The 25,855-nt window shown below is 40.5% G+C and overlaps 4 protein-coding genes across 6 annotated transcripts; 2 read left to right on the top strand and 2 right to left on the bottom strand.

Annotated features, from left to right (window-relative positions):
- Positions 1–944: 944 nt before the first annotated feature.
- On the top strand, positions 945–3,671 carry LOC103994351 (probable serine/threonine-protein kinase PBL23). Its single transcript, XM_065119706.1, has 5 exons — positions 945–1,643; positions 2,155–2,336; positions 2,422–2,611; positions 2,697–3,079; positions 3,162–3,671. Exons 1-5 carry the CDS (start codon positions 1,082–1,084, stop codon positions 3,540–3,542), a joined length of 1,698 nt encoding a protein of 565 aa, XP_064975778.1. The 5' UTR covers positions 945–1,081; the 3' UTR covers positions 3,543–3,671.
- Positions 3,672–3,708: 37 nt separating this feature from the next.
- LOC135618648 (F-box protein PP2-B10-like) lies at positions 3,709–5,424 on the bottom strand. The gene is made up of 3 exons (XM_065119707.1): positions 4,988–5,424; positions 4,759–4,877; positions 3,709–4,284 (listed from the first exon to the last, which is right to left on the bottom strand). Exons 1-3 carry the CDS (start codon positions 5,276–5,278, stop codon positions 3,834–3,836), a joined length of 861 nt encoding a protein of 286 aa, XP_064975779.1. The 5' UTR covers positions 5,279–5,424; the 3' UTR covers positions 3,709–3,833.
- An 871-nt stretch (positions 5,425–6,295) lies between these two features.
- On the bottom strand, positions 6,296–11,120 carry LOC108953543 (putative disease resistance protein RGA1). Its single transcript, XM_065121408.1, has 2 exons — positions 11,070–11,120; positions 6,296–9,663 (listed from the first exon to the last, which is right to left on the bottom strand). Exon 2 carries the CDS (start codon positions 9,623–9,625, stop codon positions 6,296–6,298), a length of 3,330 nt encoding a protein of 1,109 aa, XP_064977480.1. The 5' UTR covers positions 9,626–9,663; positions 11,070–11,120.
- A 4,338-nt stretch (positions 11,121–15,458) lies between these two features.
- On the top strand, positions 15,459–19,695 carry LOC103994354 (gibberellin 2-beta-dioxygenase 8-like). Of its 3 annotated transcripts, XM_065119223.1 has the most exons (6): positions 15,459–15,674; positions 15,832–16,846; positions 16,921–17,084; positions 17,579–18,036; positions 18,616–18,937; positions 19,374–19,694. In XM_065119223.1, the coding sequence occupies exons 3-6, from the start codon at positions 16,995–16,997 to the stop codon at positions 19,644–19,646; spliced, it is 1,143 nt and encodes a 380-aa protein (XP_064975295.1). In that variant the 5' UTR covers positions 15,459–15,674; positions 15,832–16,846; positions 16,921–16,994; the 3' UTR covers positions 19,647–19,694. The 3 variants fall into 3 exon arrangements, with proteins under 3 accessions (XP_064975295.1, XP_018685765.2, XP_018685764.2); XM_018830220.2 differs by having other exon boundaries at positions 15,832–17,084; positions 17,327–18,036; positions 19,374–19,695; XM_018830219.2 differs by lacking the exon at positions 15,832–16,846.
- Positions 19,696–25,855: the final 6,160 nt, after the last annotated feature.

Genomic DNA, 25,855 nt, shown 5'->3' with positions numbered 1-25,855 from the left:
AGCATCTTCATCCCTATCATAGCCTCCTACAACATCACCATGGCCATCATAACAAGAGCCTCAATCTTAGGTGTTGTGCCTAGCATCATCTTTCATTTCTTTTCTTGATTATAATGTAAGAGGATGGAAGGCAACGGAGGAGCAACGAGCATAAGTCTCACCCAAGGAGGAGGAAGGGCATGGAGGGTGGTCAGTTGACAGTGTGCCTGAGACTATCATGCTCGTTTTCTTAACATCCTCGTGCTGATTTTATATAAGATCATATAGATGCCGAGTGGTCCTTTCGTTGCTTCGAATCTGCATTGGCGTCCATGCAGACATCGAGTGGTCCTTTTCATTGCTCGACAACTACGTCGATGTTGACACAGATATAGAGCAATGAAAGGGTCACTCGATAACTATATTAACATCAACGTAGATATAAAGCAGTTTTCACCTCTTACTGTCACTCTCCTCATCCACAATCACCCATGACCTCCAGCAATTTTATCGTTCGTCATCACTAATTAAAATATTAAAATTATTATTTTTCTATTATTTTTGTACTTCTATTGGTAAAACTAATGGTGTTGGGATAAATAGAACTAGATATTTTACTTTCATAATTATAAAAATTTTAATATAAATTTTTAAAGTTTAAGAATCGATAAAGAGGTCTAAAAATCTAATATTTAGAAAGTTAATGAAATGATGCTGACATCAGTGAGGGCCCACGAAACCACGCAAGTGTCCCCACGGCTCACATATTGGACACACGTGGCATCTGGTGAGTCAAAATGCCGTTAAGCGAGGGTTTCGCTCGCCACCGGCACAATGGCCAAGCTGACCCAGCCAAGCCAGAAGTCTCAGGCCAGCTCGATGGTCAAAGCACGGAACAGATGAGATCCAAATTTAGCTCCGCGCTTATGTCCAGCCATCTCGTTCCAGCCGTTGTTTGTTCTCATCCTCGGGGAGAGGGAAGAAACCAAGGGAGAGGAGGAGGATGAGGATGTAGGAGACGTGCTGGAAGCCAAGTCTTTCCTCCATCGATCTCCATCTTTACGCTGAGTGGGTTGAATTGTTGGGAACGACTTCATACTCGATGGGGTTGATAAGTTTCACAAAGAAGAAAGGTGGACGGATGATGGATTGTCTCTGTTGCTTCAGATCGTGGAATGAAAAGAAGATGAAGGCATGCGATGCTCAGAAAAGAGTAAGGAAGAAGAAGCCACCGAGAGACGAGGCAAAGAAGAAGAAGAAGAAGAACTCGTTGTTGTTTAGAAGAAAGAAAACGATGGCAATACAAGAAGAGAAGAAGAAGAAGAAGAGGAATACGCTATTCTTTCTTAAAAGAAAGAAGAAGAAATCATCAAAGGATGAGACGAAGAAGAAGAAGAGGAATAGGTTATTCTTTCTTAAAAGAAAGAAGAATAAATCATCAAAGGATGAGACGAAGAATAAGAAGAAGAGGAATAGGTTATTCTTTCTTAAAAGAAGGAAGAAGAAATCATCAAAGGATGAGACGACGAAGAAGAGGAAGGTACCAACAGAGCAGAGGAAGACATCGACACAGAGACGGTCCAAGAAGTTCTGGTGGAGAAGGAAGGGGCAGAACAAAGCAAAAACTCTCGAATTCCTAGTTCATACCATGTCCTTCAGATCTGGTACGTCTTCTTCATGATTTGCATGTCAGCAATTGCAAAATCTTCGTTACAATCCTCCTATTTTATTAGACTGGATTTTTCCTCTTCTCTTGACAAATATTGGATGCAGAACGTCTTAGTTGTGTTTACTGATACAAGTAAATGGTGAATTGTTCTCCACGGATGCTATCAGAAAATAAAAGCAAAACCACAAACTTGTTACTCTGACGAGAACTCTGAAGATGCTACTAAATCAAGGAACACCACATTTGCATCACAAGGACAACCGGTTAACTATCTATCCAAGGAAAGAGACTAAAAGACACTCACTACATCCAAGAACAGTTTGCACTTTGAATAACCTGCATCGTATGTGGTCTAGGAAGCATATAGTTTCCAGAGATGAAACTAATAGGAAGCCATCCACCGACGAGAAGCGCATGTTTCTTAAATTGCAATGTTTCTTCGATGAATTCTTCACAGATATTTTCATTTTTCAACGGAGAAAATGAAAATTTTCTGCTCCTGGCAGACAGTGGCAGGCACAGGTTTGCAGCTGAGGAGATCTTGCGCATAGGCAGCGACAACATCGCAGCTCGTGTGTTCACGTACCGTGAACTCGCAGCAGCAACCGGAAGTTTCAGCTCCGAGAACCTGCTTGGTGAGGGTGGATTCGGGAGAGTGTACAAAGGACAACTCAAAGGCACCAACGAAGTAACGCCATCTCTCATCATCTGCAGATTGCTTTAGCTTCACAGCTTCCAGCGAGTCTAACGCTGTCTTCGATCCCCTTGCATAGGTTGTAGCAGTTAAGCAGCTCGACAGAAAAGGATTGCAGGGCAACAGAGAGTTTCTCGTCGAGGTGCTGATGCTGAGCCTCCTGCACCATCCAAAGCTCGTCAAGTTGCTCGGATACTGCGCCGATGGAAATCACAGGATCCTGGTGTACGAATACATGCCACTGGGTTCACTGCAGCAACATTTACTGGGTGCATCTCTTCGGTATTCCATCCGTTCCTACTCGTGAGTAAGACATTTCTAACTGTTTACTTGCGCGTTGTGTGTGGCTTACAGATACAAAGCCAAATGCCAATCCATTGGACTGGCACACAAGAATGAGGATCGCAGCTGGTGCAGCCAAAGGCCTGGAGTACCTGCATGAGATTGCAACCCCACCGGTGATATATCGAGATTTCAAAGCGTCGAATATACTTCTGGATGAGGAATACAACCCGAAGCTATCAGATTTCGGACTTGCTAAGGTTGGAGACAAGAGCCATGTCTCTACCAGGGTGACGGGCACCTACGGCTACTGCGCCCCGGAGTATGCAATAACAGGACAGATAACGAAGATGTCGGATGTGTACAGCTTCGGCGTCGTGTTGTTGGAGCTAATCACCGGAAGGAGAGCCATCGACCTCAACCGGCCCAAACGCGAGCAACACCTTGTTCATTGGGTATGCCAAATTAAGATGGTCACATTTCATGCACTGTTATCTTGCGAGCTTAAGCGCATGGGATGATGATATTTCTGCGCAGGCGGAGCCGCTGTTCAAGGACAAGCGACAGTTCGTGGCCATGGCGGACCCAATGCTCGAGGGAAAGTACCCCATAAAAGGCCTTTCTCAAGCTCTGGCTATTGCTGCAATGTGCCTCCAAGAAGAAGCAAACATACGGCCGCTAATTAGCGATGTGTTAATTGCTCTTGAGCACTTGGCTGATCCCAACAATGATGAGGACGATGGCCCCCAAGCATTCAGTTTGGAGATGATATCGCAACACGCATCCACTTCCGGCTCCAAGATGGTAGTACATGGTATCGGTGAGGCTCCCGAGGAGATATTGGAATCAAATAGTTACCCGGAAGCCAATTCCTTCTCGAGCAGAGAACAGGACCTAAATGAACTGGATGTGATTTAGTTGATCAGTGCATGCATCAGAGCTAAAAACACAAATGGAATTCTGGGGAATTTCAAAAGCATCTTTGATCTGTTTTGTGTTGCACTGTAAACTAAATTTGCTTCATATAAGAAATCATCACAGCTCAAGTCTCCACTCTGTTCCACTTGTCATCTTTCTGTACACCATCTTTTCCTATATATATATATATATATATATAGAAAGAGAGAGAGAGAGAGAGAGAGAGAGAGAGAGAGAGAGAGAGAGAGAAGATTGGACGAAACACTCATGCATGCCCATCAATCATCATATTTAGATCCTAGGTCTAAACTCGAGGCCCTGAACAATAAGCCCACGCTTCCAATTCAGCCCTTCGGTCTCCCTCAAGTTGACTTCCACGTTCCCATCATCCCCTTCCTCGGTGTAGAAGTCACCTAACTCCATCTCCATCCAGCCATCCTCTCTCAACCGCGTCTTCGCGTCCTCTCCTTCCACCGCTGCCTTCTCCTCTTCACCCTCTTCCTCAGACTCGTCGTCGTCGTCGTCGTCGTCATCTGGTTGTAAGCGGATGAAGCTTTCCGACGCATATGATCCCAACTTCACGGAGGCTTTTTGAGGAGGATCGCCGAGGCCGTGCGAGCCAGGGGCCAGCTTGAAGACAATACAAACAACGTAGCGTGTCCTCCGAGAGAGTAATCGGCAGTTCATTGAGCCACGGATGTGCAACCAGCAAACGGAAAGAAGCTCTGCCACCTTAGCGAACCTGTAATGATAATGAAGCAGTCTTATCCCTATAAAGAATGAACGATGATCTCTCCAAATTAACACCAGTAAACACTTGTCGAATGCCAACCCACTCTTTTCATAGCTAACTAATGACGGTATTTGTCATTTGGAGATAATTATCCCTCATTAATGCGCCAACGTCAAAGAAAAGTCACCCTAAGAGGATGCATTATGTATATTGATAAGGTGCTCATACGTCCGCTAGATTTCTCTTACCCTCAAAAATATCTTTTGGAGCTCATAAATGATCCCTTATCAACATACGTTGGTCAATTGATTCCTTCCTTATATAATACACAATTAACTATAATTTAAGTTTGCCAGCTAGCTTAGTTGGTAAGATCTAAACTCGGATCGGATCATGCCTTCGTCATTTACTTCAAAGAAAAAAAGAGAGAAAAAAAAACACTTGAGTTTATCTGTTCCTCGTCGAGTTCATGGATGGACTTACCTGGACTCGGGATGAGGAACCCATCTCCAGTATCGAGACTCGTAACCCCATATGATGGTCATGCTTTCAGCAGATACCATGTAGCACTTCCCTCCCGTTGACTTCTCCAGCCGAAAGCTCTATGATGTTTCGGATAGAATTAGTTTTGAAGAAGATTTTTCTTTTCTTTTCTTCGGTTTTTTGGGGGGAATTAAGAGATGAGATGAGGATACGTGGTTGATGGACGTACTACTTTGCCGTCGTCGAGGAGGATGGAGTCACAGAGGCGGATGTAGAGCTGCTTCTTGGAGGAGTACTCCACGGGGTGGACGGCGCGAGACAGGATGTCGGCGTAGTCCGACGGCAGGAATCGCTCCCACAGGACGTCGGAATTGGCGGCGGAGAGGAAAGCGGAGGAGACGAGCGCCGACCTGCAGGAGTCGCGAGGCGAGGTGTGGGAGAGCACGAGGGCGACGCACTCCTCCGGGATCCTGGCGAGCTCGCCGCCCCCCTCCGTCTCCCTTCTCTTCTCCATTCCCATGCGTATTATTTGTGGTACGCGGCGGAGAAGTACTGTGCTCGTGCCTGATCTATTCTCTTCTTCGACGGAGGCGGAATCGAAGACGAGCTGCTACCATATGCTTCTGCTTTATCTTCTCTCGTTAGTTTGCCATAGTCTGAACACAACTTCTCGTCTCCATTTGGGGCCGTCGTACGCTGACTTTGAATAGTCGTTCGGCCACATCACTTTGTGCTCTCGGAAGCATCCTCTCCGATTATTGCTTCGGCCAAAAGATTTTATATTATATTTTATTTTTGACATCCATGTGAATCTGATCTATGCCAATTGTGACGATTTGCATTTCCATCTATACACGGAGAGACAGGCACAGAAGCCGAGGAATTAACATTCATACGAATCTGTAAATTAGATACTTTCATTGCGAAATCTACGCCGCAAAGAAGATAGGTTGAATGCGAAAGAAAGGGCAATAAATGTTTTATAGTCATTCTACCTCAATAGTAAATGTTGTCATGCCTCTTTCACACTCTTTTATGGCGGTCATAAGAATTGATTCTCACCTCAATTATACCATTCAAACAGTAATGCAACATTATTCATCAATAAATACATACAAGTCCATAAATCTTACACGACATGCAAAAAGCCAAACCATGTATGTGTACCAAACAGAACTGTGACAACAGAGCGAGGTGACTCAGAGTGCCTCCCCAGTATTTCTCCTCATTGGGATCGGTTATAAGGCCTGGATTATGGGATAGGTCAGAATGTTCTTCATCAGTTATATGAGATGGATGATCTTCATTAGTTATATGGGATGAATTGGGATGGTCTTCAGCAGTTATATGGGACAAGCTGGATCGATCTTCATCAGTTATATGAGATAGGTTGGGATGATCTTCATCAGTTATATGAGGCAGGTTAGGAGAGTCTTCATCAGTTATATGGGGCAGATTGAGATGATCCTCACTAGCTATACCAGATAGGTTAGGATGATCATCATTGGTTATATGAGGCAACTTGGTGTGATCTTCATCAGTTGTCGGGCGAGCTATGACGGTCCTCATCAGTTGTGTCGGACAGGTTATGACGATCTTGATGATCTTCATCCGTATGAGGCAGATTGGGTTGATCTTCGTCCTCATCCTGTTGATCTTCGTCTTCAGCAGTCATGTTGAACAGGTAATGACGATCTTGATCATACGACCAATGCCGATTGGGATGATCTTCACGCAGATTTGAAGCCTTCGGCACGCATATGAGTGCCGTACCATCAGAAATCTTCAAGGGGAGCGTTTCCTCGTATCCTTTTAGCCAAACTGGTAAAGAGATGATGTTTTCACATCCAACGAGTCTCAAACTCTCGAGGCACTTAAAATTCTTTATATCCTCTGGTAAACTCCTCAGCTGTGTGCACCCAACCATCTCCAACTCCTCCAGGTTGTCCCAACCCTCGAAGTTAGACGGCGTCAGCGTCCACAGCCGATCATTGTCCAACCAAACGTTCAATCTTTTAACTTGTGACAGGCGCACCTCTAGTTTCGCCAACTTTGGGCACTCGATCAGTGTCAACTCCGCGAGCTTAGGAAACAAGTCTTGTTTTCTCACCACCGTCTGCCATTTCTCTAGGTTAGGCATTTCAGAGAAAGTGAGCTTTTCCAACGTGGAAAATCTGCCATTGTCACCGTAGAATTTATCATCCACGGAGCTGATCTTCTGCATCCCGCTGATTTCGACCATCTTAAGACGAGCTAATTCCCCGAGAGCTGGTAGACTCCCGCATCTTCTGAGGTTGATTAGTTTGATCTCCACCAAGGTGCAGTGATATTCTTGTTTGATTCCCATCCAACTTGGAAATGCCTCGCCCGTGTAAGCAATGATCTCGAGTTTCCGCAAACTTATGTTGGGTCGGAGGGCTTCAATTACTTCCGACGACGATGAGCCAGCAGATGCTTCAGTACCGTCGTCCATTTTCTGGCATCCCCATTGTAACGCCAAACTCCGAAGGTTTGGTTTCTCCTCCAGCTTCGCGGCTTCAGCGTCCTCCGGCTTTGACACTCCTTCGAGGCTTCGTAGATGCAGCTCCTCCAGGCTTCGTAGATGTAGTAGCTCTTCCAGATTCACCAAAGCATGCATCTCCCGGATGGCTTTTCCAAGCTTGTCCACTGCAGTGTATCCAGATAACTTGTGGAGGTTACGCAGCTGCTTCATTTTACGGGGCATTCGAGTCAAGGAAGAACATCGGTGCAGATTCAGCTCCGTCAGTGATTTCATGTTGTTCAAACCTTGAGGTAACTCGATGAGCGAGTGACAGCCTTCAAGGTCTAACTCTTGTAAGTTGACGAGGCTTGTGATCGTATTGGGTAACTTCCGAAGCTTTGTGCAGTAGGCCAGATTCAATACCTGTAATTTTCCAAGGTCGTGGATCTGTTCCGGGAGTTGCTTAAGCTGTTGGCAGTGAGCTAACTTCAAGGTCAGCAAATTCCCAAGGTAGCAGATGGGATCAGGGAATTTTTTGAGCTTTGTCTGCGAAAGGTTGAGGTACCTGAGGTTGAGCAACTGGTGTTCCTCGGGTAGCTTCAGGATCTGCGTAGCTAGCGGATCCAGGACATGCGCAACTGTGAGCTTGGTCGACTCGTGTCGTGGGATCTGTGCAGTTTGGCATTTCCGATCCATCAAGGCATTCTCCTCCTCCACGATTAAAATCGAAGGTCTGAGAAAATAAGGCAAGGGCGTCAGCAGTGCCCGTGTCTTCCAATCAACGGGTAAGCACAACTGGCCACAGTAGTGATCGAGTACTGAAAACCGGCTAGTCCTCGACATCGACGACTGTACTTCGCGCTGCAGATGCTCGATTGCTGCCGCTTTGTCGGTTGAATGTGGTATGAAGCCTTCGGCAGTGAGCATCTGCAGTAAGTCCTGGAAATCAAAGGTGTAACCCGGTGGAAAGAAGGAGTAATACAGGTGTCTCCGTTCGTCCCGGGATAGAAGAAGATAGAGGGAGAAGAAACGCAAGTTGCCGAATCTCGGAACCGGTGGGGACTGCACATACCCGCTTGAAGGTGGTTTGGAGCCTTCGTCGTGAGAAAGCTTCTCCTCAGTAACATCTCGTACTATGGGGTAGTCCAACAGATGAAAAGGATCGAAGTAGCCGATGGATTTGTCAATATGAACAGCCCGCGCCATTGCTTCCCACCGACTCCGCTCTGTGAGCCTGAAGAATACCGAGGCCAGAAGCTTAGCATGCAAGGGATTGCCGTGGAGTAGGATGTCACGTGGAAGTAGCTTTGCCGGCGAAGAAGCCTCCTCTTCCTCCTCAGGGTGGATCACCGCGTGTCTCACGAACACTTGTTCCCAATCTTTCTCCGATAGGCCCGGGAGGTCGAATTCCATCATACGTGGCTTAAATATCCCATCTTCGGAAGACACGATTATGACCGTACTCCCCGCCCCGCCCTCACGCAAGAGGATGTTATGCAATTTATCCCACTTGTTACCTTCCGAAAACTCTTCTTTCCTGATGTCATTCAGGACGAGAAGGTATTTGCTGCCTCGGAGACTTTCCTTGACGAGTTTCCAGATGCCATGCAGGTGGCGCTCCAAATGGCTGCACGGTTTCTTCGTCATGGAATCGGCAAGGTGAGTCGCGATCCTCATGGGATCGAAAGAGAGAAAGCCGTGCGGGTCTACCCAGATTCGATGACTGAACTGCTCGCGCGCCCAGCGATGATGGTAGATCATCCGAGCGACGGTCGTCTTCCCCATTCCTTTGCGACCCTTTATGTTGACGATCAGGGGCACAGAATCCGTGGACACTTGTTGTCGCTGCCGAATTTTCCCAATGAAATCTTCTATAACCTCGTCTCTGCCCACAATCTCAGCCTTCAAGATGGCGGAGAACTCTGCCTCGCATGGGTCCATAGAATCCATCATCTCCTTCCGAAGATTCAACTCACGCGCCCTGCTCACAAGGATATTCAACCTGGCTGCTGTATCCTTGAGCTTTATCAGGATAGCATCGCGAGACGCCCCTTTGTCGTCGTCGTCTAGGGAGTAGCAGCGCTGCAAGCGATTAAACGTCCCCGTCGGTTGCCATGTTACGATCCGGCCAAGCAGGCCTTCGAAGTCCAAAACGGCCACACGCACATCCGTCACCCATTCTCCCACATCCTTCACCCGTGCCTCTAAGACCAACTCCTCCATCGCCCGTAGCTGGGCGTCCATTATCACACCATGGATGACCCAGAGGCTGCCACGAATCATTTCGGCATGGTTTCGGACACCCAACTCCTCCACCTGCGCCCTCACTGCAGACGACGGTAGAACCTCCAACAACACACGCTTCAAATCCAAGTCCACCGTCATGTTGCTTGACCGAGTGCTAATCGACCACAATACCACAACTGAAACTAAGAACACATGATTATGACAAAGCATAATGTCTCAATCATTTGCTGAATCTATTATTAAGAACCCAGAATAATCGGATCACATACATAAAGAGTTAATTCGTAAAAGAAGATAAAACCTGTCTGACATCGATCATGTTCATCACTTCAGCAAGCATTCGATCATCTCCTAAGCTTCTTCTAGGTTGTACTTAGTACCATCCAACCACTATGTATGAACATTCTAGTCGTCTCACCCCAATTCAACCATTCGATCATCCCCTGAGCTTCTTCTAGATTGTATGAATATAGTCCTTAATCAGATAGGTGATTCAGAAGAAGTATCAAGTCAAAAACCGGTGCGAGTAAAGGGGTGGGTCATAAAGCTTAAAAATCCGGTGAAACTACAATTGGGTACGTAATCCTCATGTACGATGATGAGCCAAATTGATAGGTCTTCTTGCCCACTGGATCATCATCAGAATAATTTGAGTAATGCTAAAATGGATGATGAAACAATCGAGTGCCAAAATGTTTGATTAGAACCACCTCATGGTGATGAACATTAAACCTTCAACAAGCAAGGACTTACTATTGATGAAAATGTTTGTTTAGTAATCGTTTGATGCGGACAAAGATTGCTTTTATAGAGTGGTGGGTGCAATTTCTTGGAAGACAAAGATTGCCTTTATATAGAGATGTTTGCGGTGCTCCAAGGGCTTACTATTGATGAAAGGGTACAATCAATTATTGTCGAGTCCAATTCAGTGAATATGGTCAAGATTCTCATCAATTAAAGTTAGATCTATCCTGGAATTCTTTCACAGGTGTAAAATTGTTCATATCTCTTAGTGAAGACAACAAATGTGTTTGATTGGTTGGTCAACTGAACTCTTCGATCAACTAAAGAATCTATTTTATTTTATGATACGACACAAGTGAGACTAATTAGATTGTGTAGTCCTATCTAATTAGATCAGATATATTATATTAATTTTTTTAGATATTATTTTAAATACTTATGGTAAAAAAAATCGAATATGTTTACTCTCTTTTAAGTTAATATTTATTACACTTTTGAAAAAAAAATAATAATATGAGGATCATACAAGTGAGGCTAATTCCGATCAATCCAACAGTATATCTCAAGAAAAGACTCGTATGTATGTATGTATTATTCTAGGAACATAATAATAATACACTGAATTTAGACTGCTGAGACAGCAGCAAATAATCATCATCCATCAGGCAAAACCTATTACGGTATAGAAACGATAACCGGAAGGTGTCCCAGTGCCTACGCTAAATGCCATTACGAACTTGTAATTCATGCAGCCTGCACCAGTACATCTCGAGAGAATATTTGCAACAAGTATATATGGGCTTTGACGTGCAATGGAGTTCGAAGGCGAGGGAGTTACCGTCAACAAGAAGCTCGATGAGCGATCATCCACCCTCTCTCTCACTTGTTCTTCGCTGGCATTTTTATCTTCGCGAGCTTGCCACTTATATATATACGAGTAACGAAGCTTTTCTTAATCCTCAGCATCCGGCAAACTTTGCATCGAAGGTACTTGACCGTCAAGCTGCTCCAATAAGACCCCTCTTAATCAGATACAATTGTGCTTTACGTGTGCTTCAAAGCTTTCCCTTCTTCTTGCTGCATGTCAAGTAACCGGCTGGAAGCAGCACATCGAGGCAGGTGCCCGATGAGCAAGTTAAGCATCTCATCTTTCAGCACGACTCGGCTTTCCATGCGAACGAATCCCCCAAGTCCTTTTGCACGTCGCCAAATGTGGCTCCCAATACTATACCTTCTCTAATTGCGAGGCAAAGGCGCCATTGCTTCGTTAGACACCTTGCCCTAGTGATGCTTTCTGTCTCTAGCTTGCTTACGAGCAAAGCCAGTTCGCAATTGCTGTGGAACAGTGTTAGATACTGTCATTTAAATTTAAATGAAATTAGATTAGGAGTTTGAGAGAAATCAAGAGTTTGTATCTAATTAGGAGTAAGATATTATTGATCTAGGATTGGTTTAAGATTATAAATAAAATGAATTTATGTAGATCTTCAAGAACAAGGGGAAGATAATATTAGAAAGAACTAGGACTTTGGATTTATCCAAAAATATCTATTTATATTAGCCAAAAATAAAGTATAAGATTTTTTTAAAAAATAAAAAAAATCCATCATATCCCAATAAATCTTTTCAACCTCATATATTTATTTTAATCTAAAATTTTATTTTTTATTTTATCTAATCCTAACTATTTGAATTAATCGTAACTCGAAGTTGTCTTCAATATAATTCGATAATATAATTCATTCTTAAATTCCTTAATTCATTAGCAAGAACTATGATCACTGAAATATCGGATGAAGGTATTTTTTACGTATCAAGATATTTGAGATATTATTGACAAATATTTTACAAAACCTAATAAACAAGAAGAAAATCCATAGAACCCAACATTTTTGAAAATATCTCAATAGCTCAAACTTTATATGATATTTGGTCCATCCTTCACAAGATTTATCAAGGTATGACTAAGGAAGCATTAAAATCAGAGCTTGAAGGTTTAAAAATGGATCAAACTAAATTTATTTTAGATTAATTTTCTCATATTTTGGCCATCACATACTAGAATAAAAACTAATTGTGAAGAGATTATTAATGTTACAATTATGAAAAAGATTCTTGAATCACTAACATTTAAATTTGAGCATATAGTTTATCGATCAAGGAGTTCAAAGATCTTGCGGAGATGAACATCGATGAACCGATAGGTTCGTTGATGGTCCACGAATAAAGAATCAATAAATATATATAACATGAACAAAATCGACAATCAAAAATACCAAATGATGATTATTTTAATAAAAGACGAGACGGTGATCAAGATAAAGGTAGAGAAAGTTGTGATAATCAAGACAAAGACAATGGCACCAATGAAAATCATAAAGATGACCAAAATCAAACTAACAACAGAACTACGTGATAATCACAATATAGATAAGACCCAAATTCAATAGTATAATTACAATAATTATGATTATTACAATTATGAATGTCTTTAGATCCTCCGAAGAACATGTAAATTATATTGATAAAGAAAAAAAAGACACATGTAAAAATCTTTGATAGATATGTGATCAAATAGAAAATTTCTTTGATAGTATATGATATTTGAACACTCGAGTTAGTAATCACAAAACTAGAAATAGAAGTCTTTTTTTATGAATTATTTATTTGAAAGGTGAAGTTTGGTGATGACTATATAATTGATACTAAATGTGTGGATAAAATACTTATTAGAATCGATAAAGGACGATAAAAGTCAATTTATTGCTACTATTTAGATGACCAAAAATATGATATTTTCTTTGAATATTTATGATTATTCCTGTTTTAGTTCAATTATGAAAGATGAATCTTGATTATAACATTTATGGTTTGTTATCTATATTTTAATGATTTGAAAATACTGTATGAGAAAAAGATGATGTGAATGATGTATTTATTATAGGACAACAACATCATCAGTCCTTTCCTAAAAATAATAATAGAAGAAAGAAAAGTCATTGGAAATTATTCATTTAGATATTTATGGGTCAATCGATCCAATCTTATTTAGTAATAAAAAAAAATTCTCACTTTTATTGATGATGTTAGTAGAAAAACTTAGATACATTTTCTCTAAAAGAATATGAAATTTTTTATATATATTTTAAAAATTTAAATCCTTGGTTGAAAAAGAAATTTAACTTACATAACCCTTTTTACAATGTTGAGGTGCTCGACAACACCTCTTTTGGGTTATGGTTAATAGGGAGGGGTGTACATGGTGTTATTTGTAGCTCTAAATCAACCCTATATCCATAGTTTTCTACCCCTAATTAAACACAAACTCCTACTATAATTCCATTAAAACTTAAATTATAATCTCTAAATTGTTTTCTTAATTTAATATTTTTTGTAGACTTTTAAGTAATTTTCGTAGGTGCTCAAATGCTTATGTTTGAGATAAAATAAATAAATAAATAAATAAATAATTTAAATTTAAATAATATTAGATTAAGAGTTTGAGATAAATTAAAAGTTTATGTTTAATCAAGAATAAAAATTATTAATCTAAGATTGACTTAGGGTTATAAATAAGATCCCAAAGAGGTGTTGCCGAACACCTCCTCAACATTGTAATAAGGGTTGTAATTTATTTTCTCTCTTTTATTTTTTCCGGTTTCTTTGGGATCTCTCTCTCTCTCTCTCAACAATCAGATTCTTCCGACTTAGAAATGAATTTTCTTTTTATCTAATAGTAGGGACCAAAGTCGTGTGTGCTCGATTCATGGAACGCTTGCAAAGATATATATCACATACTTATCAAAGGAGGTTGCTCTCGTGGATTGGACACCCGAGTCCATAAACACTATAGCAAAAGATCCCCGACATGGGATATTTCCAAGCACACACACCACCCTTCCAAAAATTTCTGATCGCCGTCTCTTCCCTACGAATGATGGAACACTTATCCGCTTAGCAAAGTCGACAGGTGGCAGCTTCCCATTGTCGTGCCGACGTCCGACATCCCTTTCACGACGGTTTCGCTGGGACACTCATCTTGTACGTTTCAAGTCGATGCCTTATCGGTAGAGATGATTGGTCCGCGCGGCGGCGTATACGCAGACGGATGGACCGGGCGGCTCCTCCACGCTACGCTCGCCGACGTGGCTTTACCCTCGAGCTGCAGCCGCGATGCTCCCACCTCCAACATATTTCATTTATTTATTGTCTCATGGGAGAGGGGTCAGTGCTGTGGCTTTTCTACATGCATGCTTCAATTTATTTGGCTTCAATATTTCCTATATACATGCTTGAAGGGACAGTACCGTCTTCTGTTTGTGCTTGTTGTATAAGAGATTTGTCTACATAAAGCCCTCCCAATTAATTAATCGAATTGAATCTGGTGGTACTTCTCATTTCAGCTGCAGTGAAAATGTTTAATAGGCACCTTTCGACTTTGTTTGTGTTAGAGCTGAATCGGAATGTTGCATCTCTCTCTCTCTAAATTCTTCAGTTCCAGTCCATGCAATTCGACGTATACTTATCAGGTGAAACATGCACGGAGGAATACCTTTGGTATATTGGACACTCGTGTATCTTTTTTCTCACCCTTTTTAAATCTTATTTTGAACAAATCCAAAATACATGGGATGTCTAGTGAATAATCAACCACTGATGTATAGGATTTCTTTGTTTACATAATGTCATTTTTATATTAAGCTTTCTTGTAATCTAAGAATATTGACTACTCTAGTAATTAAAAAAAGATTTATCGACCCGACATTACTTTTCTACGGATTTGATGATTGATTCAGACAAGATCAGACGTCGCAAAACGTGCCAAGTAGGCAATTATGCGCGAGGTGCTCTATAATAGGATGATAGTACAGTGTATGCAACCGAATCTTACTGTGGCATGACTTGACAGATAGAGTCGACAAGAATGGCAGATAGATTTCCGCGGAGCTACAGGATTTTTTCTGTGCATGTTGCTTGTCAAACGTGGTTTTAACTCCAGCCATTCTTTCCCTTCGCTAACCATTCTATATATTATGCCGACATCGAGAGAGAGAGAGAGAGAGGATTGTGCAGGTGGTTAATCCAGTGTTGGTGACTTGTGAAGGAGAGTGTTAGACGAACTGTTCATTTGTTTTATGATTTTGATTGTTATATGTAGATTTATCTTCATTCACACGGACCTAATCACTCGAGCTCTATCCATCCCGCTCCCCCTTCCCCAGCTTCTTTGGTCCTCGTTTCTCGTCTGATCCTCCTTCCAACACTTTGCCAATCACTGCGGCAAATGTGTTCCTTTGATATCCCATTGACGTACGTGTTCTTTTCAGCAACCAGTCACACAGACTATAAATTGGGGATATGGGTGGCACACTTATATATGTAGATTCAGCTCTCTTGCTTCTCTCCGGGGTTATGATCAGTTCCTCCTTCCACTCTTCTCCGAGTAAGTTTTGATCTTGTTCACTCTGCCAAGCTACTTCTGCACACAAAAGGAAAAGGAAAGTTCTGCATGTCTACGTATGACTCTTCTGTACATGTTCACGTGAATCTTTCTATGATTTCTATACACTATCTCCTCAAGTCTTACCCTAGTGTTTCAGGTGTCATATACTCGATTGTCCATATCCCGTGGTGCCTGAAATTTAGGCATTCATATAGTGGGTAAGAAACGATTTTAGTTGGGTTATACTCGCCACAATTGACATGGAGCTGCAAATGGGACAAGTTCTCGGCAATTTCATCCCATGACTTGCTCAAAACATGGAGTTGCAGTGTGAGTAGACTTTTTCTTCGCTGAATCCAAGTTAGAATGTAGAATCTTACATGGACCGGAATATGTTATATTTGAAACTAAGACAACCCAGTGACTCTTTGTGTTAGGATTGTAGTTAGATTCCAAATATTTAGATATATCTGATTATATCCAGATGAATCTTAATCAGATTCGAAGTCGTTAGTCGATTAGAATTCGAATTGAGATTAGATATCTAATTAGCAACAAAAAAAAAGAAAAGAATCCTTAGTGAATTAGGATTTATGGCCATTAATACATCATAAATATCAAGGCTTTGGGGAGTAAAAGGCATCTAGAAAGATGGAGAGAAAAAAGAAGATATTTAGTTAAATTAAAAGAGAGTGATTCTTGTTTTAAAGAAAATTTTATTTTTGATTTGAGTTTTTTTTTTTTTGAAGTCTTCTCTCTGAGAAGTGTATCAGATAAATTGTTTAAAGTCGAAAAAACCGATGAAGATTGCTGTGAAAGGGCCATAAAAGAAGTGAGGAGCCATATGTTTATTGTGTGTCATATTTATCATCTGTCCTTTTTGTTAATGTTAATTAGATACTAATCACAGAATCAGCTCGAGTGTTGTGCTTTTCTTAATTCATATTACGTGAATAAGAAATCTCAGCGGTGTTGCCTTCAAAGAGCAACTCCTGAGCAAAAGGCCGCAGGATCATACTATCCATGAACACTTCTTTTTCCTATGAAGGATCCTTCACTGAGCAATCATTTACAGCTAAAATGGATGTCTGAGAAGACAAATGCTAACTTTAACCTTGCCATTTACGAGCACAAATCCATGCGCGAGGAGGAACTGATAAACCATCCACGAGGTGTCCATACATATATGTATGACATCGCTTTTATCCATTTCTTGCATGCTCGTTAAGCCCTTCATTGATCTCAGTTGTTGCGTCATCTCGTGTCATTTGCGGACCTGCCGAAGCTTCTTTGCTCGAGTGATGCAGTCCATGTAGAAGCATGTCCGAGGGGCCTCCCTTTTGTGAGCTAAAGGAAGCTGAAAGAATGGAGCCTTTGGGGATTGTTTCAGAAGCACAAGAGCTCAGCCAGGTACCACTCGAAACCCACCCCTTTTATTTTCTCTTTACTCGCCATCTATGATTAGGAATCATTCATTGCATCTATATACTGATAAGATAAAAAAAAAGACCATACACAAATTCATTTTGCTACTGATAAATCCAAGTAAAAGAGTGCTGTAATGGGTACAGATTTCGCACTATTCCATTTAGCAAAACCTGCCTACGTTCTCCCAACACGTGCATGGGTTGATACTTGAGAATAATTTGCAGAAGGGAAAGCAAATGGGTTGCAGCAAATGGCGATAGACCTCTTTAGATCTGCACGAGGACGAGTGTTTCCGTCTCTCATAAGGAAGGGTTCGAATTTAGTTGATTTGTCGCAGGTCAACGTAGCAAGCAAGCTAAATGACCCAATTGCTCATGCTGGTTTTATCCTCTTGAGATAGAGAACAAGCCCAGTCTTGCTATTTGCTACCCGACGACACTGAGCTCACCTCTTTTTGAATTATCTTCTCCTTTCAGAGTCATGCAGATCGCAGCGCGACCATGATTGATGCCAATCCGCCATTCTTTGCCGCTTACGGGAGCCTCTTCCGCAGCCGACCGGCTGCTGGTAATCATGAGGCTGAGGCAGTGGAGGAGTGCGACCTCCCGATCGTGGATCTCAGCCGTCTTAGCGACGAGCTCCAGGTCGAGCAGTGCAAGCGAGAGATCGTCACGGCCGCCTCGGCGTGGGGCTTCTTCCAGATAGTGAACCATGGCATACCTAACGGTGTCCTGGATAGACTGCGAGCGGAGCAGGTTAGAGCGTTCCGGCAGCCGTTCAAGAAGAAGGCCGACGAGAAGTTCCTCGGCTTCTTGGGCGACAGCTATCGCTGGGGGGCGCCCACGGCGACCAGCCTGAAGCAGCTATCGTGGTTGGAGGCGTACCATATTCCTCTCTCTTCCGCAACCCATCCTGCCACGACTAGCACTTGCAGGTACTTGATACGATGTTCTTGTGTCAGGCACCAGCATGGCTATGACTGCCACTAATTCCACCTGACAACAGATTAGGAATTGGCTTTCACAGAGTCATCATAATTGAAAATAATAAATAATAAATAAAAGATGATTTTTTTTTTCAAGAAAAATCTTTTTTTTTTTTTTACTTTTTCAAGAAAAAGTACCTTTCACTTTTAGATTTTTTTAACAGTATTTTTTTAATATCTAAACATCCCTAATCATCAATCTCTTTTCTCCCCTTTATTTTTATAGATCAATCAATATAATAATAAAAAAAATATTATAACAGCATAGTATAAAAATATTTCCTCTATATAGAGGAAATAGATTCGTGATTCATAGCTCTTTTTTATCATCTCATGCATATTAGTTGACTTCATTTATATTTCCCTCGTATTATTCTGACCATCATCTCATGCATTATGTTAACAGTGTAAAGAAAACATAAGACAGTGTCGAAAGTAGCAGACGAGATAAATGTGTGTGTTTGCGAGATTTCAGCACGAACATTGTGCACTAGGCAGTGTGCGTCATATCTCCCGATTGTAACGCAGGTGTGTGATAGAGGAACTCTCGTCGGCGATGTCTCGGCTGGCGGATCGACTGATGGGTATACTCGCCGAAGGATTGGGAAGTGATGGGAGCTACATCAAGGATAATTGCAAGCGTAATACGTGTTATCTACGATTAAACCGGTATCCCCCGTGCCCGGTAGCAGGTGAGGTGTTTGGGTTGGTTCCCCATACTGATACTGATTTCCTCACCGTGCTGTGCCAAGACAACGTGATTGGGCTGCAGCTGAAGAAGGGTGGGAGATGGACCGCTGTTAGACCTAATCCTGGCACGCTAATCATCAACGTCGGTGATTTATTCCAGGTAGCAGCACTTTTACTTGATGATGATGGATAGTTACTTGATTAGTTTCTTAATTCGAAGTTGAAGGATTAGAGAAATGTTAATGCTTTTGTTAATCAATCTTCTCTCCTTTCATACATATATTCCGTGATGTGATTCGATTGTCTTAATACTTAGCGATCTAAAACTATTCTCTCAATCTATCTATCTTCTTTCATGGCATACACATGATGTTACTCTACTAGTACACCCACCATCGGGGGGGCTCACCAATGGTCTCATGTTTGCCTTGTGGTTCTTCCGCATAAAGTTCACGGCAATCTCGCTTAACTCAGGGCTAAGGACGTCCGAGTCTTGCTTGCATGCATGGCGACGTTTCGTTAGATTAAGGGAGAGTCACGTAATCGACATAAGACACCTTATTACTATGAGAGCGAGTGGTTTTGTGTGAATGCAGGCGTGGAGCAATGGACTGTACAAGAGTGTGGAACACAGGGTCATGTCGAATCCACACCTGGAGAGGTTCTCGGTGGCCTACTTCGTTTGCCCCTCGAAAGAAACCATGATCGAGAGCAGTGCACGGCCGGCCATTTACAGGAAGTTCAGCTTCGGGGAATACAGACAGCAAGTACAACAAGATGTAACACTACTAGGTTACAAAGTTGGGCTCACGAGGTTTCTTGCTTCATGCAGGCGAAACAAACACACCAATGCACAGTTCCCTCCGTAGCTCTTGCTTGTTACGGTGAAGCGTTTTAAAACCCCTCTACGATGTAGATGGTGATGATGATGATTATTATTATCAAACATGCTAAAAAATCCTCAAACAAAGTGCTGTTCTCTCCTAACTTATGGTACAACATTCTCTCCTAAGGTTCCATGTCACTGCTCATGAGATGAATGATGGGCGTGCTCACTCTTTGTTTGAAAACTATGCATGGTTCTCTCTCTCTCTCTCTCTCTCTCTCTCTCTCTCTCACTTACATGAAGTTGCTGAGAATAGCAGCAACTAAGAAAAACTTCCCGCACCCATTTGCAGCCTTAAAAAATTGCAGATCTTAGATCTAAGTCATTGTAAAAAGCTTCGGAAGCTACCAGCACAGATCCACAAGCTTGTGAATTTGAAGATTTTGAGACTGGCTTACTGCACACAACTCGAGAGGCTTGTGAATCTGCTAGTGTTGGAAATTGAAGGGTGTCGTCGTCTGCAATCGTTACATGACAGCTTCGGTAACATGGAAAACCTGACAGAGCTAAAGATGCTGAGATGTGACTCGTTGACAGGGATGCCCCGTGGAATAGGAAAACTGTCTGACCTCCAGAAAGTGGCCGGGTGGGCTGCGGTTGACGGCCATGGAAGTGCCACTTTCCAGTACTTGCAAACTCTGATAAATCTTGAAGAGCTACGTCTGCAAAACCTGAAATCGATGTCAGATCCGGAGGATGCTCCAACTGCCAAGCTGCACGAGAAGTCAAAGCTCAAGCATTTGGCGCTCCATTGGACGGTCGACGATGAGGTAGAAATGCCCTTTCTGCTCCTACAGATTCTTGAAGGCCTCCGACCCAATCCAACTTTGGAAAAACTGGAAATCAGTTGCTATTTGGGTGACGAATTCCCAAGATGGATGAGAAATCTCAGGTCCTCGGTTGAGATCAGACTGACCAATCTCAGGAACTGCACCAGCTTACCCGCACTTAGACAACTACCTAATCTTGTGATTGACGAGATAAGGATGCCACATTTACCGGGCTGCGACAACTCTTTCTCTGTGATGCTTAGATTAGAGCGTCGGATGTGTCCTAAAATACAGGGGGAGAGAATATTATTTTCCTGGACTACAAGAATTGCCTCTGATGCAATGTCCAGAATTCAGAGAATTGGATGTTAAATTCAGTGGAATTAAATCTTCAATGAGCTCTCGAATGAATTAAATCTTCAGTTTAGCAATGAGATGCTGTGGACATCTAACTTAAGGATTGTGGCACAAACTCAATTGAATCAGGGAGCTAGAGATTGTTGGGTGCAAAGGGCTAATGAATTTGCCACAACTTATGAAGCATTTGTTGGGCTAATGAATTTGCCACAAAGCATTTGTTGGACAGATGGCTCATTATTCAGTTCATAGTGGGCTTTAATAATCTATAGTCCATAGGTATTAAAATCATTTTTCTTTTAGTCTAAACCGTTAACGAAGAGATATGGTAGTTAGGGAAAAAAAAGGGAGGAAATAGTGGCTGCGAACTGGGCTGAAAAAAACTGTTCAAGGACAACGCAAAGGCTGTTCTCAATCATCCAAGCAGTGTTATCACCTTAGGTTAGATCAGATTTATAGTAGATTTTTACTATGATTATTTGGAAAGATTTTGGATATTATGCACAATGGCATAATCCTTGTATCTTAGTTATTCTCTTATGATTGTTGCTTAAGTTTTGGATAGAAGACTTTAAAATTTGTACATTCATTATTTTTATAGTGAATTTTCTCTAGTTTGCCCATGATTTTTACCCTTCACGATGGAGGGGTTTTTCATATAAATTTTGGTGTTCTATTTGATTGTGATTTTCATTTAATTCTGTTATGTTACAGCCTACCTATATTTATTCGTATGCAAAGTTATCGTTTTATCCCATCAATTGGTATCCATAAGAACAAGTGATATCTAAAACTTTGATTAATGATAAACATTGTAAGTTATACAAAAAATAATTCTATGTGATTCAACAACACACACGATTTATAGCCAATAATTGCACGATGAACCTAGATCTAACACCACTGTTGGAAACTTTAGAGCGCATCACATGTTTAGTAGAAAACAGAAAATAAAAATTAATTTCCCAAAAGAATAATATAGGAATGTCATGCGACAATTAGGAGCAAAAAAACTCAAGAAATCGAAAAACTATATAAGATTCGTGATACGTTCTCATCTAGAGCAGATCGTATATCTCCGAAAACATAGATCCAAGTTTATGGATGGAGGTTAGATATTCTCCTTTCTAATGGTGATCCACACGATAGATAAAGCAACGATGTACCTCCTTTCATGATGTGTTCTTTCCTCACCTTCATGCACTACCAACACGTAGCAGGGGCAGTCTTTGTCACTACCCTCTCACACCAAAGAGGGGGCAATCAATTGAGAAAGAAGCATGGAGAGAAGTCAAGGAGGTGGTAGCTAAGGGATTCAGCCTTATAACTCTTTTAATCCCACATCCCTTTTATAGAGACCCATATTTGCTAACTCTAATGAATCTTGCTTTATTATATATTAGATATTCATTAAGTTACCCTAGTATATTGGATATTGTATCATTATTAAATCATCCTTAACTTAATAGAAATTAAATTTTTATCTAATTATCCATTTTAAGCTCTTCTTGGATCTTACCTAATAGATCTAATAAAATATGAGCTTATTGGATATCACATATCCAATTCTTTATTCATCCAGTGAATTATTATTTCTACTATGCCACTATATTATAGTCCCCAAATAGTATAGGGGATCTAATTCATTAGACATGTTTACCCTTAGTTATCATGTATTTATAGTCCTTCATCCATTTAATATCCCAAAGGCTATATATCAGTCATGGTGCTATCTGGCTCATACGGAATCTACTCGAGCATCACTCTAATCGGATTATCTCGGAGAACTCCTCTCTCAATCTAAATGACCATGGCTAGGGATTTACCTAAATAAGAACACATGAGACATTCCTCTCATTACACTAAGAGCGTATGATCCTCTATTGACACTATCTCCATCATATAGATGGGTGTATAACACACTAGTCTATCTTATTATCCCGATATTCCTCTCAAGTAATATGATTGAGAATATTTATGATATGTGTTTAAAGACGGATTGGTCTCATTATCATGATCCCATCAAGATCCAATTCCTATTGTACAAATCAAAGAACATCACAATATATTCATCATCCAATATAAAGTAATAAAATATCATGATATTAATAATAACTAAAAAGATTGTACAACTCGTCACATATGCTATCATTTATGTGATTAGCTTGTAGGGCACTTGTAACTAGCAATGACAACTCACTCCAAAAATAATATCTTTAAATCATATCAAATTCTTGATCTCTATACTACAATAAGCTATCCTTCTAAGCCTATGAAAACCCTAAGCATCACTAAAGTTCAAAAATTCTCCCACTAGCATAAAATCATATATGAGGAATATGATATTTTAGTATGTAATACTACATGAACTCTTATACCATTCAATCATACACAAAATGATATCGAGTATAAGTGGATCTTTTAAATTAAGTAGAACCCTAATAAATCCATTGTTAGATACAAAGCACGTTTCATAGTTAAAGAGTTTTACTAAATTTTGGGCATTGACTTTATAGAAACCTTCAGTTTTGTTGTTAAATCTATGACAATTTGACTTATCCTAAATTTAGCTATCACTCAATGTTGGTAGTTATGACGATTGGTTGTTAATAATGCTATTTTGTAGGGGACTTTGACTGACAGTATCTTTATTCAATAATTTCTTTGCTTCATTCATCTTTAACATCCTAACATCCTAACCATATATGTAAACTCTGGAAAGCTATATATGAATTATGCTAAACTCCAAGAGTATGTATGATACAACAAACTTAGCTCATATTTAATGTCAATCGATTTTGTTAATTTCAAATTTGATAGCTCCTTATTCCTAAAATAATAAAAGGGTTGTACCATATATTTATTAGACTATATAGATGACATCATCATCATAGTCAATAACTCTATTGAGATTAATTACTTTTTTAAACAATTGGTGGATCGATTTTAAGTTATTTTCTGGGTATATAGGTTTTATTTACATCTACTAGTCTTTTCTTCTCTTAAAAAAAATATAGTTAAGATCTCATATTGAAGATAAATATGCAAAATACTAAAGAAGTTGTCACCCTACTTTCTTTCATTGAGTCACTCAAACTATATGATAGTAGTCTTGCTACGGATTTTAAATACTTGGCTCCCTATAGTACTTATCACTCACTCATCTAGACATCTCATTTGGAATCAATAAATTATCACAGTTTATGCATCAATCCCCTGTAACTCATTGGATTATAATGAAGAGTATCCTATGATACCTTCAAGGAACCTTTAATCATAATCTTCTTCTTCGGAAATAATCATCCTCTCATTTTCATGCCTTTGCTAATGTTGATTGGGTAGGTAACACCAATAACAGAACATTCACCTCGATGTATATTATATTTCTCAATATAAATCCTATCGAGCTCTAAGAAACAAAAAATAATTACACATTCTACCATGAAGGCCAAGTATCATCTCATTACTACCACTACTACAAAATTCAATTAGATCACTAATTTTTTGCACAAAATTAGCATCACCTTTTATTCTACTTCAACAATCTATTGTGATAATATCGATACTACCTACCTATACTCCAATATGATATTTTATTCTCGTATGAAGTACATTGACTTTCACATCAGCTATATATATCTCATGTCTATACTTCTGACTAATTAATAGACTCTCTCATGAAGCTACTAACTTACAAGGTGTTTCACTCACATCATTCCAAAAATGACATTCATGATGGAAGTTCAATCTTATGAAAGCATGATAGAGAATCCATCACAAATCAGACATTAAATGGTTAAGATCTTGATATATTTATTATTTGTATCTCCATCATATTAATCATCTCATGATTCAAAGGCAATCGCCTTGATTCATAAGTGGAGAACAATCAAATCCTCCTCAACCTATATAAATATATAATATATGTAGCTTCATGAATCAAGTGAATATAAAAAGTCATTTTTACTATAATCCTTCACTTAAGATCATGTGACCATGGGCCTTTTTTTTCTCGTGAAAAAGCTATAGAAATAGTAATGGAGCATTTATCTTCTTAAGATCTACATGACCCTTTACGTCCTTGTTACTTGATTCGACTCCCTTCCTCTGGCCCTTGCCACTTGACTTGACCCCTCAAACGAATAGTGTACTCTTGCTCGCCCTCCTCCACTTGCACTCACAGCAACACGTTCTAAAAGGAAGGCTTGGAGCCTTTAAAGGAAGGGAATACATCATCGAAGGAACTCCTCTAGAGGAATGGAAGGGGTGAAATTCCTTCCTTCCTCTATTCCTAGATCGACTGAATCATGAGGGGTCGAGGAGGAACTCCTTCCTCCTCTCGTTCGAGTGGGCATTGTCGATGTTGATGCTGCCAAAGGAGGAACTCCTTTAGAGGAAGGGAAAGGTCAAAATTCCTTCCTATTTAGAAATGAGATTGAGTTAGGTGGCAAAGGCGTGAAGAGCAAAGTGGATCAAGGGCGAGGCCATGATGGGTGAGGCGACTGGACAATAATAAGTGCCAAAGATGATTAATAAGGGGTAAAAGTAATGATCGATGAGTCAAACGTGGATCAAGGATAATATCGTTTTTTAAAACATGAGAGATGCTACGTTTGAATAAAGTAAAAATGAGCAAAAAATGAGTATTCTATGAGAAAAAAAAGAAAACTTGAGATTTTTTAATAAATTTATTCTAAAAATAAAAAAATTTGTTACATTAAATGATATACAAAAATGCTTGATGAGACCACACAACAATACATTAACCAATCATGCAGTCGTCACAACCTCCATAGTATGTTTTAGAATATAACTCATACTATTTCACCAAGCACTTCAGCTCACTATGACCTTGTCAAAGACGTTCTAGATAAAACTAATTTTGGAGTTAATGATTGGTAATTAATCTTTCCATCCATCATCTCGTTCTTTACGTGAGGCCTCATCTCCTTGTCACTCACGACACAGCCACAACAAAGGTCGTCAGAAGATTTAAGGTTGACCAGTCAACCAAACCAATATTTTCTTTTGCCTTCTTCTTCCGTCCTCCACCAATCGATGCACT

The sequence above is a fragment of the Musa acuminata genome, chromosome BXJ2-8 (assembly GCF_036884655.1).
Source record: "Musa acuminata AAA Group cultivar baxijiao chromosome BXJ2-8, Cavendish_Baxijiao_AAA, whole genome shotgun sequence".
Classification (NCBI taxonomy): domain Eukaryota; kingdom Viridiplantae; phylum Streptophyta; class Magnoliopsida; order Zingiberales; family Musaceae; genus Musa; species Musa acuminata.
The sequence above is the reverse complement of the archived record's forward strand: the minus strand, read 5'-3'. Positions and strand labels throughout refer to the sequence as shown.